This window comes from Mchenga conophoros, linkage group LG4 (assembly GCF_057382185.1).
Source record: "Mchenga conophoros isolate Kocher_MC1m ecotype Shallow Benthic linkage group LG4, M_conophoros_male_GT1.1, whole genome shotgun sequence".
Taxonomy (NCBI): Eukaryota; Metazoa; Chordata; class Actinopteri; order Cichliformes; family Cichlidae; genus Mchenga; species Mchenga conophoros.
The window spans coordinates 38,460,090-38,474,453 of record NC_140529.1 but is presented as its reverse complement, the minus strand read 5'-3'; the positions used below and the strand labels follow the sequence as shown (position 1 = coordinate 38,474,453).

At 48.0% G+C, this 14,364-nt stretch overlaps 1 protein-coding gene across 5 annotated transcripts in view; it reads left to right on the top strand.

The window, feature by feature from the left end:
- Positions 1 to 14,364, top strand: part of caskin2b (CASK interacting protein 2b) — a 56,465-nt gene extending 42,101 nt beyond the window's left edge. For all 5 annotated transcript variants that reach the window (XM_085272327.1, XM_085272326.1, XM_085272324.1 and 2 more), the window contains 8 exons: positions 1,267 to 1,333; positions 6,449 to 6,546; positions 6,779 to 6,889; positions 8,043 to 8,144; positions 8,235 to 8,373; positions 8,454 to 10,121; positions 11,171 to 11,453; positions 11,668 to 14,364. In XM_085272327.1, coding sequence (XP_085128453.1) covers positions 1,267 to 1,333; positions 6,449 to 6,546; positions 6,779 to 6,889; positions 8,043 to 8,144; positions 8,235 to 8,373; positions 8,454 to 10,121; positions 11,171 to 11,453; positions 11,668 to 11,764 — 2,565 coding nt within the window. In that variant the 3' untranslated portion in view covers positions 11,765 to 14,364. The remainder of the gene's footprint in view (positions 1 to 1,266; positions 1,334 to 6,448; positions 6,547 to 6,778; positions 6,890 to 8,042; positions 8,145 to 8,234; positions 8,374 to 8,453; positions 10,122 to 11,170; positions 11,454 to 11,667) is intronic.

Below are 14,364 nucleotides of genomic sequence, written 5' to 3'. Positions count from 1 at the left end.
GAAGTTATCACTGCACTGTGGATGGAAACATTTCATATTTGACTTGAACTGAGTGAACGCTCACATGTCTTATTATTGCTTTTATCAGTTTACAAAAGAAGAAGAAGGGGGGAGGATTTACTGAGTAATGCTGGAAGTCGGATTCCAAGGCTGGAAAAGTGTTTCAGGAATCGCCCCCACACCTTGTAAAACTTGCCGCTGTTATTACTAATCGCATACCGGATCTTTTCAAGGCTCAGATAATACATAAGGTCCCTCAGCCATTGAGCCTGGCTGGGCAAAGGGGCAGCCCTCCATCTTAGTAGGATTGTACGTCTAGCTACAAGGGAGGCGAAGGAGAGCGTGCAACGCTGTGACGAGGTCAACCGTGCATCAGCCTCCCCGGTGGTGCCAAAAAGAGCAACTAATGGATTAGGATCCATATGGTGTCCAAGAGTTAGGGACAAGGTTTGAAATATATCTCTCCAGGCTAGGGCACGCCCAGAACATATGGATAAGGGAAGCCTCCGCACTCCCACACTTATCACAAGAGGGGTCAACATTCGGATACGTACGAGATAGTTTGACTTTGGAGAGATGGAACCTATGCACGACCTTAAATTGTAAAAGACAGTGGCGGCACATTAAGTCTCGTGTATCCATAGACAATGACTGATTTAAATCTTGTTCCCAGGCCGTTTTAATCCAATCTATCGAGGAAACGTTCATGCTCACCAGCCTGTCATAGATAAGAGATAAACCCTTTACGTGTTGGAACTAGAGTAAGGTGCATATCCCCTGGGCTTGCAGCTGGAGCTACCGGGAAATTTGGAATCTGAGATTGAAGGAAATGTCTGATCTACACATATCTGCAAAGATGTGTACGTGGGAGATTAAACTTTTCAGAAAGCTGAGCAAAAGATGTAAAGGTATTGTCAAAAAACAGATCATTGAAACATGTAATGCCCCTGTCATGCCAATCTCGAAATATAGGATCAGATAATGATGGCTGAAAAAAGGGTTAGAGAAAACTGGACTCATAAGGGAGAAGCCTGTTAATCCAAAATGCTTATCACATTAATGATTTGAATACCTGAGAGTCAGACTCAGTAAAAGCTCCTAAACTGACCTAAAGATTTGCTGAAATCTCTCATGTGTCACGATTTGCACAGATTTGCCTTTGCATTTATAGTTTTTCTTCTAAATTATTTTATTTTGTGTGTTGATGTGAAGCTCTGTGCTGCTCGCTGACTGCGCCGCTGCTGTTTTACATGTTTTTATGTGCAGGCGGCGCCCTCTGCTGTTGATCCAGGGCAGTCTGCTGACTTTGGCAGGCCGGCCGATCATCCTGCAGGTACCTATTCAGTTCAATTCAATTCATTATATTACAATAATACACACAGAGAAAAACCCCAAAATCATATGACCCCCTATGAGCAGAAAAACCCCCTTATAAGAGGAAGTAACCTGAGGCTCAGGGAGGGGCGGGGCCATCTGCTGCGACTGTCTGTGTGTTGAACAGTGTTGGGGACTAACAGAATACATGTACTGGTGTTACATATTTAAAATACAAAATATGAGTATTCCCTTACAGTTACCGTTTAAATAGGTGGTAATCAGAATACAGTTACTTTGTTGAAATAAATAGAATACTCGGCGGTCATTTCCTGTTTCATATGTCAGGCTATCCCCTCTCTATGCTTTCTCCAATTTTGGTGATTAAATGCAGTGGAGGGTAGGTGTAGGTCAGTTGGATGAGCATGCAAGCATATGGTGCATAGCTGAGAGCGGCCGGCCCGTGTTCAAGTACGACCCGCGGCACTTTACTCAATTTCCTTCTGGGATTAATACACTGATTCTCATTGCTGAAAACCCAAACAAAACACTCAATAAGAGGCTCTAATGTAAGCGTCCTGTTAATAGTGTCAGTTACGCAATGGACCCGGAGCCAGCACAACAGAGCCAGCAGTGCACGGGCAGGAATTCTTACTTGGAATTTCCAACACCACTCCTTAAGAAGAATTGGATTCAGTATCTTCGATGTTCTATTGCTGTGTGATTTTTATTACTATTAATGAAGGCTACTCTCCACCGAGCTAACATTATTAGCTGGCGTTAGCTGAGGTTAGATCATAGACTGTTAGACTGTTTGTAAATACTCAAGATTTCCTGAGAACACAGCGCAATCTTTCCACAATTGGAACGGCAGTGTACTTGATGACATCACAGCTCCATCCCCTCTTAATTTAACTGTGATTAATATTTGCAATGGAAATTACACATGACATAAAACTTACTAATGATGTAGTAGATTTCTTTAAGAAAAAAAAGGTAATTTCAAAAAGTTTTTTAAGCACTTTGGCAAGATTTGCTTTTATGTATCATCTGTTTCATAATGTCTAATAAGCTTCATACAGTTAAGCACAATCACTACATGACAGAAACACAAGCTTAATCTCTCTTAATAAACATAGTACACATGTATGCCTGAATGAAAACAAACAGCTGAGATGTTAGAACACTTTCAGCCTTCAGGATCTCCACGTATTAACATGCTGTTTTTAGACTTGATGGATAGCATTAACAACCTGCTAGCTGCAAATAATCATGTGCAGTTCCACATGATTATTAACAGACAAAAAGAAAACATATTACTGATACAGAAATATTTTTCTATACGAGATCGCTGCAAAAAGTGCAGCCTTACCTAATGCCCACCTTACTGTTACTCATTTTATATTAAGATTAAAAAATCTAGTTGATATTGGTATGGTGAGCAACCTTCAGCAATAGTAATAAATTACACAGCAATAGTACATCCATCCATCCATCCCTTTTCTTCCGCTTATCCGGGGCCGGGTTGCGGGGCAGCAGCCCAAGCAGAGAAGCCCAGATCTCCCTCTCCCCAGCCACCTCCTCCAGCTTATCCGGGGGTGGTGTTCCCAGGCCAGCCGAGAGATATAATCTCTCCAGCGTGTCCTGGGTCTGCCCTGGGGCCTCCTCCCAGTGGGACATGCCCGGAAAACCTCGCCCAGGAGCCGCCCGGGAGGCATCCTTGTCAGATGCCTGAACCACCTCAGCTGGCTCCTTACAATGTGGAGCAGCAGCTGCTCTACTCTGAGCCCCTTCCGAATGGCCGAACTTCTCACCCTATCTCTAAGGGAGAGGCCAGCCACCCTTCGGAGGAAGCTCATTTCCGCCGCTTGTATCCGCGATCTCGTTCTTTCAGTCACTACCCACAGCTCGTGGCCATAGGTGAGGGTAGGTCGACCGGTAAATTGAGAGCTTCGCTTTTACACTCAGCTCCCTCTTCACCACAACAGACCAGTACAGCGTCCGCATCACTGCAGCCACACCAATCCGTCTGTCGATCTCCCGCTCCCTTCTCCCATCACTCGTGATCAAGACCCCGAGATACTTAAACTCCTCCACTTGGGGCAGGAACTCATCCCTGACCCGGAATGGGCACTCCACCCTTTTCCGGCTGAGGACCATGGCCTCAGATTTGGAGGTGCTGATTGTCATTCCCACCTCTTCACACTCAGCTGCGAACCATTCCAAGGCAAACTGGAGGCCATCACTTGATGAAGCCAACAGGACCACATCATCTGCAAAAAGCAGAGATGAGATCCTGAGACCACCCAAGTGAAAGCCTTCCGCCACTTGGCTACGCCTAGAAATTCTGTCCATAAAAACTACGAACAGAATCGGTGACAAAGGGCAGCCCTGGCGGAGCCCATCACCCACTAGGAACAAGTCCAACTTATTGCCGGCTATGGGGACCAAGCTCTTGCAATGGTCGTATAAGGACTGAATGGCCAAACACCCCATACTCCCGGAGCACTCCCCACAGAACCTTCTCCAAGTCCACAAAACACATGTAGACTGGTTGTGCAAACTCCCATGCGCCGAGAGGATAAAGAGCTGGTCCAGTGTTCCACAACCAGGGCGAAAACCGCATTGTTCCTCCTGCATCCGAGGTTCGACTAGCGGACAAACTCTCCTTTCCAGCACCCTGGCATAGACTTTCCCAGGGAGGCTGAGGAGTGTGATTCCCCTGTAGTTGGAACACACCCTCCGGTCCCCTTTCTTAAAGATGGGGACCACCGCTCTTGTCTGCCAGTCCACAGGTACTGCCCCTGATCTCCACGCAACATTGCAGAGACCTGTCAACCAAGACAGCCCTACAACATCCAGAGCCTTCAGGAACTCGGGGCGGACCTTGTCCTCCCCAGGGGCTCTGCCACCAAGGAGTTGTAACTGCCTCAGTGACCTCGCCCCCAGAGATTGGTGGGTCATCCCCTTCGTCCCCAGACTCTGCTTCCACCACGGAAGACGTGCCAGTGGGATTAAGGAGATCCTCGAAGTATTCCTTCCACCGCCTGACAATTTTCTCAGTCGAAGTCAGCAGCACTCCACACGCACTATACACAATACAGGTAGAGCACCACTTTCCCCTCCTGAGTCGCCGGACAGTTTGCCAGAATCTCTTCGAGTCAGTCCCAAAGTCTTTTTTTCCATAGCCTCTCCAAACTCCTCCCACACCCGAGTTTTTGCTTCTGCCACCCCCCGCTGCATTCTGCTTGGCCTGTCAGTACCTATCAGCTGCCTCCGGAGTCCCACAGGCTAACCAAGCCCGATAGGACTCCTTCTTCAGCTTGGTGGCTCCCCTCACCTCTGGTGTCCACCATTTGGTTCGGGGATTACCACCATGACAGGCACCAACTACCTTGCGCCCGCAGCTAAGTGCAGCGGCTTCAGCAATGGAGGTGCTGAACATGGTCCATTCGGACTCAATGTCCCCAGTCTCCCTCGGAATGCTGTTGAAGCTCTGCCGGAGGTGTGAGTTGAAGATCTCGCGGACCGGGGCCTCTGCTAGACGTTCCCAGCACACCCTTACTGTACGTTTGGGCACGCCAGGTCTGTCCAGTGTCCTCCCTCGCCACCTGATCCAACTCACCACCAGGTGTTGATCAGTTGACAGCTCAGCCCCTCTCTTTACCCGAGTGTGCAAAACATAAGGCCTCAGGTCTGGTGATAGGATTACAAAATGGATCATCTACCTGTGGACTAGAGTTTCTTGGTGCAACGTGCACTTATGGACACTCTTATGTTCGAACATGGTGTTCGTTATGGCCAAACTGGTTTGCACAGAAGTCCAGTAACAAAACACTGCTCGGGTTCAGATCCGGGAGGCCATTCCTCCCAATCACACTCTTCCAGGTCTCACTGTCGTTGCCCACGTGAGCACTGAAGTCTCCCAGTAGGACAACAGAGTCCCCAGGGGGAGCTACCTCCAGTGCCCCAACCAGGGACTCCAAAAAGGCTGGGTACTCTGAACTGCCACTCGGCGCATGAGCACAGATGACAGTCAGACCCGTTCCCTGACCCGAAGGAGAAGGGAACAAACCCTCTCGTCCACTGGGAGAAACCCCAACATACCAGCAGCAAGCCGAGGGGATAACAAGATACCCACCCCAGCCCGACGCCTCTCACCAGGGCCAACTCCAGACCGAGACAGAGTCCAGCCCCTACAGGAGACTGGTTCCAGAGCCCAGGCCATGCGTTGAGGTGAGCCCGACTGTATCTAGCTGGTACCTCTCAACCTCACGCACTAACTCGGGCTCTTTCCCCACCAGAGAGATGACATTCCATGTCCCAGTTGCCAGTCTTTGTAGCTGGGAATCGGTCCGCCAGGACCTCCGCTTCTGGTTGCCACCCGACTCACATTGCACCCGACCCCTACGGTGAGTCGTGCGGTGGTGGGCCTGCAGAAAGATGGGCTCATCTCCCTTTTTCGGGCTGTGCCCGGCCGGGCCCCATGGACTAAGGCCTGGCCATCAGACGCTCGCCCTCGGGTACCCTCCCTGGGCTTGGCTCCAGGGTGGGGCCCCAGTAACCCTATCCCGGGCAGGGTGAACTGTTCCCTCGGTGGTATTTTCATAGGGGTCTCCTAAATCACTCTTTGTCTGGTCCCTCACCCAGGACCAGTTTGCCATGGAAGACCCTACCAAGGGGCTAGCCACCAGACAACATAGCCCCTGGGATCCCTGGGACACACAAACCCCTCCACCGCGATAAGGTAGCGATTCGCAGAGGGGCATAGTACTTTCATATAGTTGTAAAAAGCATGATAATATATTAAGTAATCCAAATTATTCAGAATATGTTACTCTCATTGAGTAATGTAACCGAATATGTTACAAAATACATTTTGGGCCATGTAATCTGTAATCTGTAGTGGAATAGATTTTAAAAGTAATCTTCCCAACACTGGTCTTAAATCACATCTGAAATTACGATAAAAGTCGTAATGCACCATCTGTGAAGCAGAGATATGTTCTGCAGCAGCATACATTGGTCCTTCCGTTCCATTTCCTGCCTTATTTTACCTCCTGTCACTTTGAGGTGCTGCAGTAAATAATATCTAAGGTGTGTTTGATCTGCGTTGATCATCTCCTTCGTGTAGGCGGGACTCCTCGGAGGCAGACAGTGACGGTGCAGAGACCTGCAGAGCAGAGCTTCTCCCAGCAGTTTGTTCGTCCTCAGCAGCTGCTGGATGGGAAGGTAAAAAGCAGCACTTTAAAACCAACTTCATGCTGTTAGTTTTTGTTTTGCATCACAATAATTTGCACATCAGCGTGGGAAAGTTCCAGAAAGCAGGTTTAACAAACTGAGAGTTTACATAAACCTGATTCCTCTGAGCTGGCCTCTGGTTCTATTTAAAAGCTGTAACTAAAAGAAGTAAGATCTTACTTGCGTGTATCACCTGATGAATTAATGTCTGTGTGTGTTTTAGGATGCAGAAGCCATCTATCAGTGGCTAAGTGAGTTCCAGCTCGAGCAGTACACCGGAAACTTCCTGAACGCTGGATATGATGTACCGACCATCAGCAGGATGACCCCTGAGGTGACCCTTCACTCCTTTATTAAAAAAGAACTGCACAACTTCTGTTGAAGTCATCCGCCCTCAGTATCAACATAGGATGACCCAAATTTAGACCCACTGCATCAGAACCAACCCAAAGGAAAACAAACTGCATCTCCATCTAAGAGGACCCCTGACATAAACAGGTCCCAGCACACTTGGACCTGATTCACAATGACCTGAACACACCCTGCAGGTTTTAGATCCTTGTACTCTTCTCCCATGACTTCTGCGTTTTCTTTTTACACTCATTGTGGCATTGTGATTTCACTTAAATGACAACCTCCGGAGCTGATAAAATGAGGCTAGCGCTGAACCACCAAAAGCTGCAGTTTCTCCAACACCCAGGAGGGGCAGCAGTGAGTTAGTCCCCATAAACTCCCATGTTAAAACTTTACAGCTGAAACAAACGTGTTTACAGCCTGATACACAAACTGTTTGATTTATGTAGATGACTTCCTCCTTCATAAAATATAATAAAATTCTAGAATTCTATTAGATGTCATGAAAAAATAATTTTCCAGATCCACGCCGCTTGTTGCCCAAAGGTTTCTGTTTCCGAAAAAAAGCTCACAAGCTTCAAAAACCAACAGGTGACATCACAGTGGTGACAGAACTTTTTATAAATGTTAGAAAGAAAAATTAGAAGCGAAACGTTTGTAAATGTGTAAATTCATCCATCCATCCATTCGCTTCCGCTTATCCTTTTCAGGGTCGCGGGGGGCGCTGGAGCCTATCCCAGCTGTCATAGGGCGAGAGGCAGGGTACACCCTGGACAGGTCGCCAGTCTGTCGCAGGGCCAACACACAAGGACAGACAACCATTCACACTCACATTCACTCGCACATTCAATTCACTATTTATTCCGGTTTAAAATGATCTAAAGATCAGTGAAAGTTAAAGAGTATTTCATAATTCGAAAATATTCTTGACACAATGTAAAAACTTACAAATTACAGAACCTTTTTTTCATAGACAGATTCTTCTTTGTGATTAACTGAATAATCCAGTGAAGTATTGACCCGTGTCACGCTGACTGTAAACCACTGATATAAACTCAGTCTCAGATGCAGTCTCAGGACTATGCGGCTCTGCGTGTGGCGTGTGGTGACTCACTGATGTTTAATGTGTGCAGGATCTCACGGCCATCGGAGTGACCAAACCAGGACACCGCAAGAAAATCTCCATTGAGATCAACAACCTGAACATCCCCGAGTGGCTGCCAGAGTACATCCCAGTAAGACTGTCCGCTGTTTCGTGCACACACTGCTGCATAATAAGATCAATACTTTTCACCTGATCCAACTCACGTGGCCTTTTCTCACAGTCTGATCTCTGCGAGTGGCTCAGTGCCATCGGCCTCCCACAGTACCACAAAAAACTCTCAGAAAATGGCTATGACTCCATCAGCATCGTCAAAGACCTCACCTGGGAGGATCTGCAGGAGATCGGCATCACCAAGCTGGGTGAGGACTCGTTGGATCTTTGAGTTTGTGGACTGTGTTTCTGTCTGTGTTTTGAGTCTGATAATTCAATTTGCTTCCAGGCCACCAGAAGAAGCTGATGTTGGCAGTTAAGAAGCTGTGTGACATCCAGAGAGCGATCCTTCAGGCTGAATCAGGCCAAGGCACGCTGCGACGCAAAGGTCCCGGAGCCCTTCACCTGGTCGCCATTGAGGCCGATGCTGGCAGCGAATGCTCTTCACCTCACACCCCGAAGATGCTGACCTTCCAGGACAGCGAGCTGAGCGCCGAGCTTCAGACAGCAATGTCAAGCCACTACGGAGACTGCGAGGAAGGTTTGGCCATCAAGAATGCGGTGGGGATGTCCCAGAGCCAGGAGAGCATTGACACCCGGTCCAGAGGTTCTGGACGCTCACAGGAGCCTCCTACAGCCTCCATCACCCCCCAGAACTGGTCCCAGGAGAGCCTGGAGGGCAGCCCCGCCAAGGAGAGGAATCTTCCTGAGGGATGGGACCAGAGGCCCCTACAGCAGCAGCCTCTGCCAAAACAGGTTCCTCTGGGTACGGCCACTGTGTTCAAGTACCCGGCCATCCCCGCAAAGCCCAAACTGCCTGGATCCCAAGGCTCCTCCCCTCATGGCTCCCCAACCCTGAAGGGGTTCAGTTACCTGCACTCTCAGTGCGGTTCCACAGACCTGAACTCGTCTCCCAGGCACCAGAACCACGCTATGACCCTGACACCACCCAACAAGCGCACCCAGAGCATCACCCGCTACGCTCTGTCAGACGGAGAGCCCGATGAGGACGATGAGGAGCTGATGCGTGCTGGAAACGTGCCATCTTACGCCACTTTAACGCGCAAGCCCGGCCGCCACCAGCTGGCTCGACTGCAGCCAAGTCCCGACAAAAATGGCAGCGTGGGACGCAGTCAGTCGTTTGCTGTCCGTGCCCGGAAAAAAGGTCCCCCTCCTCCTCCCCCAAAGAGACTGAGCTCAGTGAGCAGCAACACCAGTGGCGAGCTGAGCGACAGCAGCACGACTTCGTCCACTGGCGGCGTAGTGACTGACAGTCCGGGGAGCGTGCGCAGCATCGCAGCGTCCCTGGAAAGCGGCGCAGAGGGGACGAGCAGCTCCACACCAGATATTGTGCGGCACGAGGCTCCATCTCCCTCCCTCAGCTCCGAGGTTGCAGGAGTAAGGAGGAGGGTGAAGAGCCAGTGTGTTTCCACCGAGAACAACGGCAGCACCAAGCAGGACCGAGGGGTCAAATCGGACTCCGAGGAAGAAGAGTCAAACGGTCATGGACTGGAACGCTCCTCGTCACCTCAAAACAGCTCCAGCGAGTGCATCCCCTTCGCCGAAGAGGGCAACCTGACCATCAAACAGAGGCCCAAAGCTCCAGGTCCGCCCAGGGCTGAGGCCGTGCTGGAGCCTCCTGATAAGCCAGCGGCCAAAAATCTGGAGGTGCTGGAGTTTAATCTGAAAGAGTCGGACACGGTGAAGCGCCGACACAAACCCAAAGACAAGGAGCAGGGAGGAGGGTCCCCCAGCAGAGAGGGAGCAGGGGCCACCGAGCCCGAGTCTGACAGCAGCAGGCCTCCATCCCTGAACCCGGAGGTCAGCCTGAGAATCAGTGAGACCAGCGTGGAGAGGCCAGCCAGTCCAGCAACCGGTTCCCCCATTAAACCTCCTCTCTCCCCTAAACCTGCTGTCGCCCCCAAACCTGTCCGGCACAGTCTGCTGGCTTCACAGGGTAAGAGACTTACACCTCACTGATACGCTGTGACATTATAAAACCCACAGATTCTGCTTCTTAAGGAAATGTGGGCTCAGTAACTGACTGAATTCTGATTTGACTGTAGATGAAACATGCGAGTCCTACTTTCTTTGACTTGTGATCTGTTACTACGCCCTCTGGTTTCACTTGGATGAAAGAGAAACTGGAACTTTGGCTCTGGGCTTGGAGTAGGGGCATGTCGTAGTTACTTTGAGTCTTTTACTTGTAGACAGAGCTTGAGACTGGGACTTTTGGGCTTTGGACTTTTTGAGTTGAACTTAGACGCTTTCCTGGGTCTTGGTTCTTTTTCTTTTGGGTGCTCCCTTTAGTGGTCTCCACAGTGGACCATCTGCCTCTATCCCAGCATCCTCTTCTGTCATGCTAACCCTCTGCACGTCTTCGTCTTTTTTTCCTACCTGGCAGCTCCATCTTCATCATCTTTTCACCAAATATCCACTCTCTCGCCTCTGCACATGCAGATCAGCTAAGCCTTGCCTCTCTAACTTGGTACTATTACAAATTTGCAGATTTGCTAGATAGAAGTATCTCAGTCGTGTTTGTCAGTGATGGTGGAACTTGAGATGGAAAGGAAGATTAGAATGGATGCATGATTCAATTCAATTACATTTTATTTATACAGCAACAAATCACAACAACAGTCGCCTCACGGCTCTTTATATTGTACAGTAGACCCTACAATAATACATACAGAGAAAACCCAACAATCATATGACCCCCTATGAGCAGCACTTTGGCGACAGTGGGAAGGAAAAACTCCCTTTTAACAGGAAGAAACTCGACAGGCTCAGGGAGGGGCGGGGCCATCTGCTGTGATTGGTTGGGGTGAGAGAAGGAAGACAGGATAAAGACATGCTGTGGAAGAGAGACAGAGGTTAATAACAGATAAGAAATGCTCAGTGCATCATGGATGGATGAAAGGATGTAACTTGACTTGTAGGTTGACACGTCTCAACCTTCACTTGGCACTTGTTGGTGTTTTACTGTATGGATATCTTCTTCTGCAGGACTGTCGTCTCCTACTGTGACCGTCAGTGTGGTTCAAAGTCTGGCCTTCGCCTCTCCATCCTCACCCGCCCGCGGGCCTCCAGCTCCATCCGCTCAGGCCCCCCAGAGCCCGTCTCTGGCAGCTGGGAGGTCTCACATATATGCATTGGGTCCAGGTCTTCCCCCTGAGCCGTCCGTGGGGGTGGAGGTGGCTCAGCAGAGACTGGATCAGACCAGCACGTCTCTGGCAGCAGCTCTAAAAGACGTCGAGAGAAAACTGAACGTGGAAAACAGCTCCGACAGGTAAGATCACCCACCTGAGGGTCAGGTCAAAATCACAGTCGACTCATTTTCCCCAGCATGGCTGCCCTTCCCACAGCAACTGAAGCATTTCGTTTGGACCTTACTTTGGTAGTTATCTGGTGTCACAGCAGCTTTCAGACTGTATGGAAGCTTTCTTCTCTTCTGTGTTTGCATCGTAAGTAATGTACATTTGTGTCTCATTCTTTAACACCAGTGGACCGAACCAAGTGAGGTCTGCAGGAACCATTTTGGACGACATCGGCAACATGTTCGATGACCTGGCCGACCAGCTGGACGCCATGTTGGACTGACATAAACAGGAAGCCCAACGTAAACCTCAGGAAGTGACATATGGATTAAGAAGGCCTGCCCAGTGGGAGGAGCTACTGCCTCCGCCTGAACACCAGCACTTAGTCAAACGGAGTCGTCTACATTTCTCAGCTGTGTCTGGTCTCTGGTTGCAGGTCGGCGCGGCTCTTTAGTGTCTCAGCAGAAACCCTGAGCTGAATATTATATCACTGTTAAACACCAATACTGTAACATGAGTTTTTATGCTTCGGACATCAAAGGGCACAAAAGTCTCGCCATCGCCCGCTGGCCAGCTTCCCGCAGCTTCCCGCAGCTTCCCGCAGCTTCCTGATAAAAGACCTACTACAGACCATAATACTGGTTACCAGTCAGGATGATGAACTATGACTGCATGTATGAAATAATGGTTGGTACCATTTTTGCTGTTTGGATACTGAATAAATGTTGGAAACTCATCGAGGAGTAAAAACAGTACTTTAACTCTTACGTGATGGAGACTTCGGCAGGCAGAGACGAGGTGAGCTCAGAAACCAACGCTTTCATTCAGTGGCCTTCCATTAACCCGAGGATCGCACTACCAGAGCAAACATTTCCAAATCAGGCACTTGAATCATCAGAGGGCCCAAACTAAGCAACGGCACACCCACCGACTGTATGCGGGAAAAGAGACTATTGACTGTGTTGCTGCAGGGAAGCTGATGCCTTTTCCTTTTTTGAACCAGCATCAGTGGCACTGCGTTATAAAACACGTCCTCGGTTTTTGTGGCAGCTTCTGTCAGAAAGCGCCGGCACCATCTCTGGAACTTTTTGCCTCTTTTAGCTCCTAGTTTTGGTTTCTGGGACATTTCGAGTTTCCAGTAACACTACAGAAAACTCTGAAAAACACTAAATTACTTGCTCAACATCAACACCAAACATGGAGCTGAAAGAGGATGTGGACAACACGTATCGTCAACATGTGCCGCCTATGAGGTTGCCGATCAGTAAGTGTAAACTTTTAAAATGTATTTTCAAGTGACCGTTTAAATATGACTTTATATGCAAGCAGACTGAAGTTTCTGCTCTTTTCCTTCGACTGTGCTGAAGACCTGTCACTGTTGTAACCTGAGTTTCTGTAGTTATCGTACTTTGTTTTCTTGCTGCTGAAACAAAACCTGGATGGTCTTCGACTGTTTTTACTGTGGAACCATGTCAAATCTAACCTTTGTAATATTTAAAGAAATCTATTTTATACAGATATTAACCCTGTGTAATAAGTTGTGGCGCAGTGTCTGCGATGGTTAAAAACCTTTTCTACTCTGTGTTTATGAAAACCTGTAAAAGTGCTCGACTGTGTTGTTTGTTCAAAGGGAAGAAAAGCATATTAAGCTCATTTCACGTGTGGACAGCTGACCACAGCATGAGACACTTATATATACACATGTTATTTTTTATATTCATTTTAGCCAAATTAGTATTTAAATTAGAGTTATTGAAATATGTATATTGTACACCAGTAGAGGTATATACAGGAGTGCATATCCAACCAAAGGTCTGTACAGATTTTCATAAACATTTCCTTTAAAAGAAAATGAGTGAAATTTGCAGCTGTTACCCTCGTTATTGTAAGATGCTTCTGAAATGTTATTTTCATGTCCAGCCTGCAGGGTATGGATACTGCATGCCATGCTTGCTCTGTTGCATTTGTGCGCTGTCTGTTGTTGTCCTGTCGTTGTGTGGTCTGTGTGAATGAGATGCTCTGCTTTGGATTTGTGATTCTCAGGAAAATCCCCGTATGCATGGCTGCTCCATGCCTCCTGTTCCCAATGTGCCAGACTAAGATTTCCATCTCAGCTGGCCAAACAGACGGCAGCAGTACCACTTCTGTTTTGTTCATTGGTCAATCTTAAAAGGTTAGCGCCTGTGATATAAAAGTTTTGCTGAAACGTGTTTGAAATCAAAGTAACGTTCCCACTGTGGCTGGTTTACTGGCAAATACTCCATTCGGGGCCAGTAACAAAACAGGTTTTAAGGTGGTGTTTGAAGTTTAGCATAGCTATTTATGAAGCACTAGTACTAACATCCTCAGCAGGTGTTACACACACATATAAAGCTGGATATCATCAGCACAGAAGGTCATGCAGCTGTATTTTCAGATATTTGACTGTACAGGGCAAATAAAGAGGACCCAGTAGGCTTCCCTGAGGAGTCCCCACATTAACCATAGTGCATCTGTTATGACATGTCACCTTTTAACATTGTAGCAATAATTTTTAAGTCTTTCATACAACCTGCTATTGTCCATCAATGTTTTATATCACAGCTTAAAACATGTTAGAATCACTGAAACACGATCTTCCAAAGTAATCTCCAGAAACAGTGAATATGTAATGTAAGTGTAGTGTGTTGTTGAGCTGGATGATGTGTGTGTGTGCGCTGCTGCTTTTGTTTGGTTGTTCTTTTGTCCTCTGAGCTGTTTGTGTAACCATTAAATATACATACTGTCCTGATTTGGGGTTTCTTTACTCGTACTTGTGACACTGACACACAGCTTCACCACAGATGGGCCGATTACTTTTTCACGCAACAAGTAAAGTAAGGGATTACTATTGCAAAAAATAAA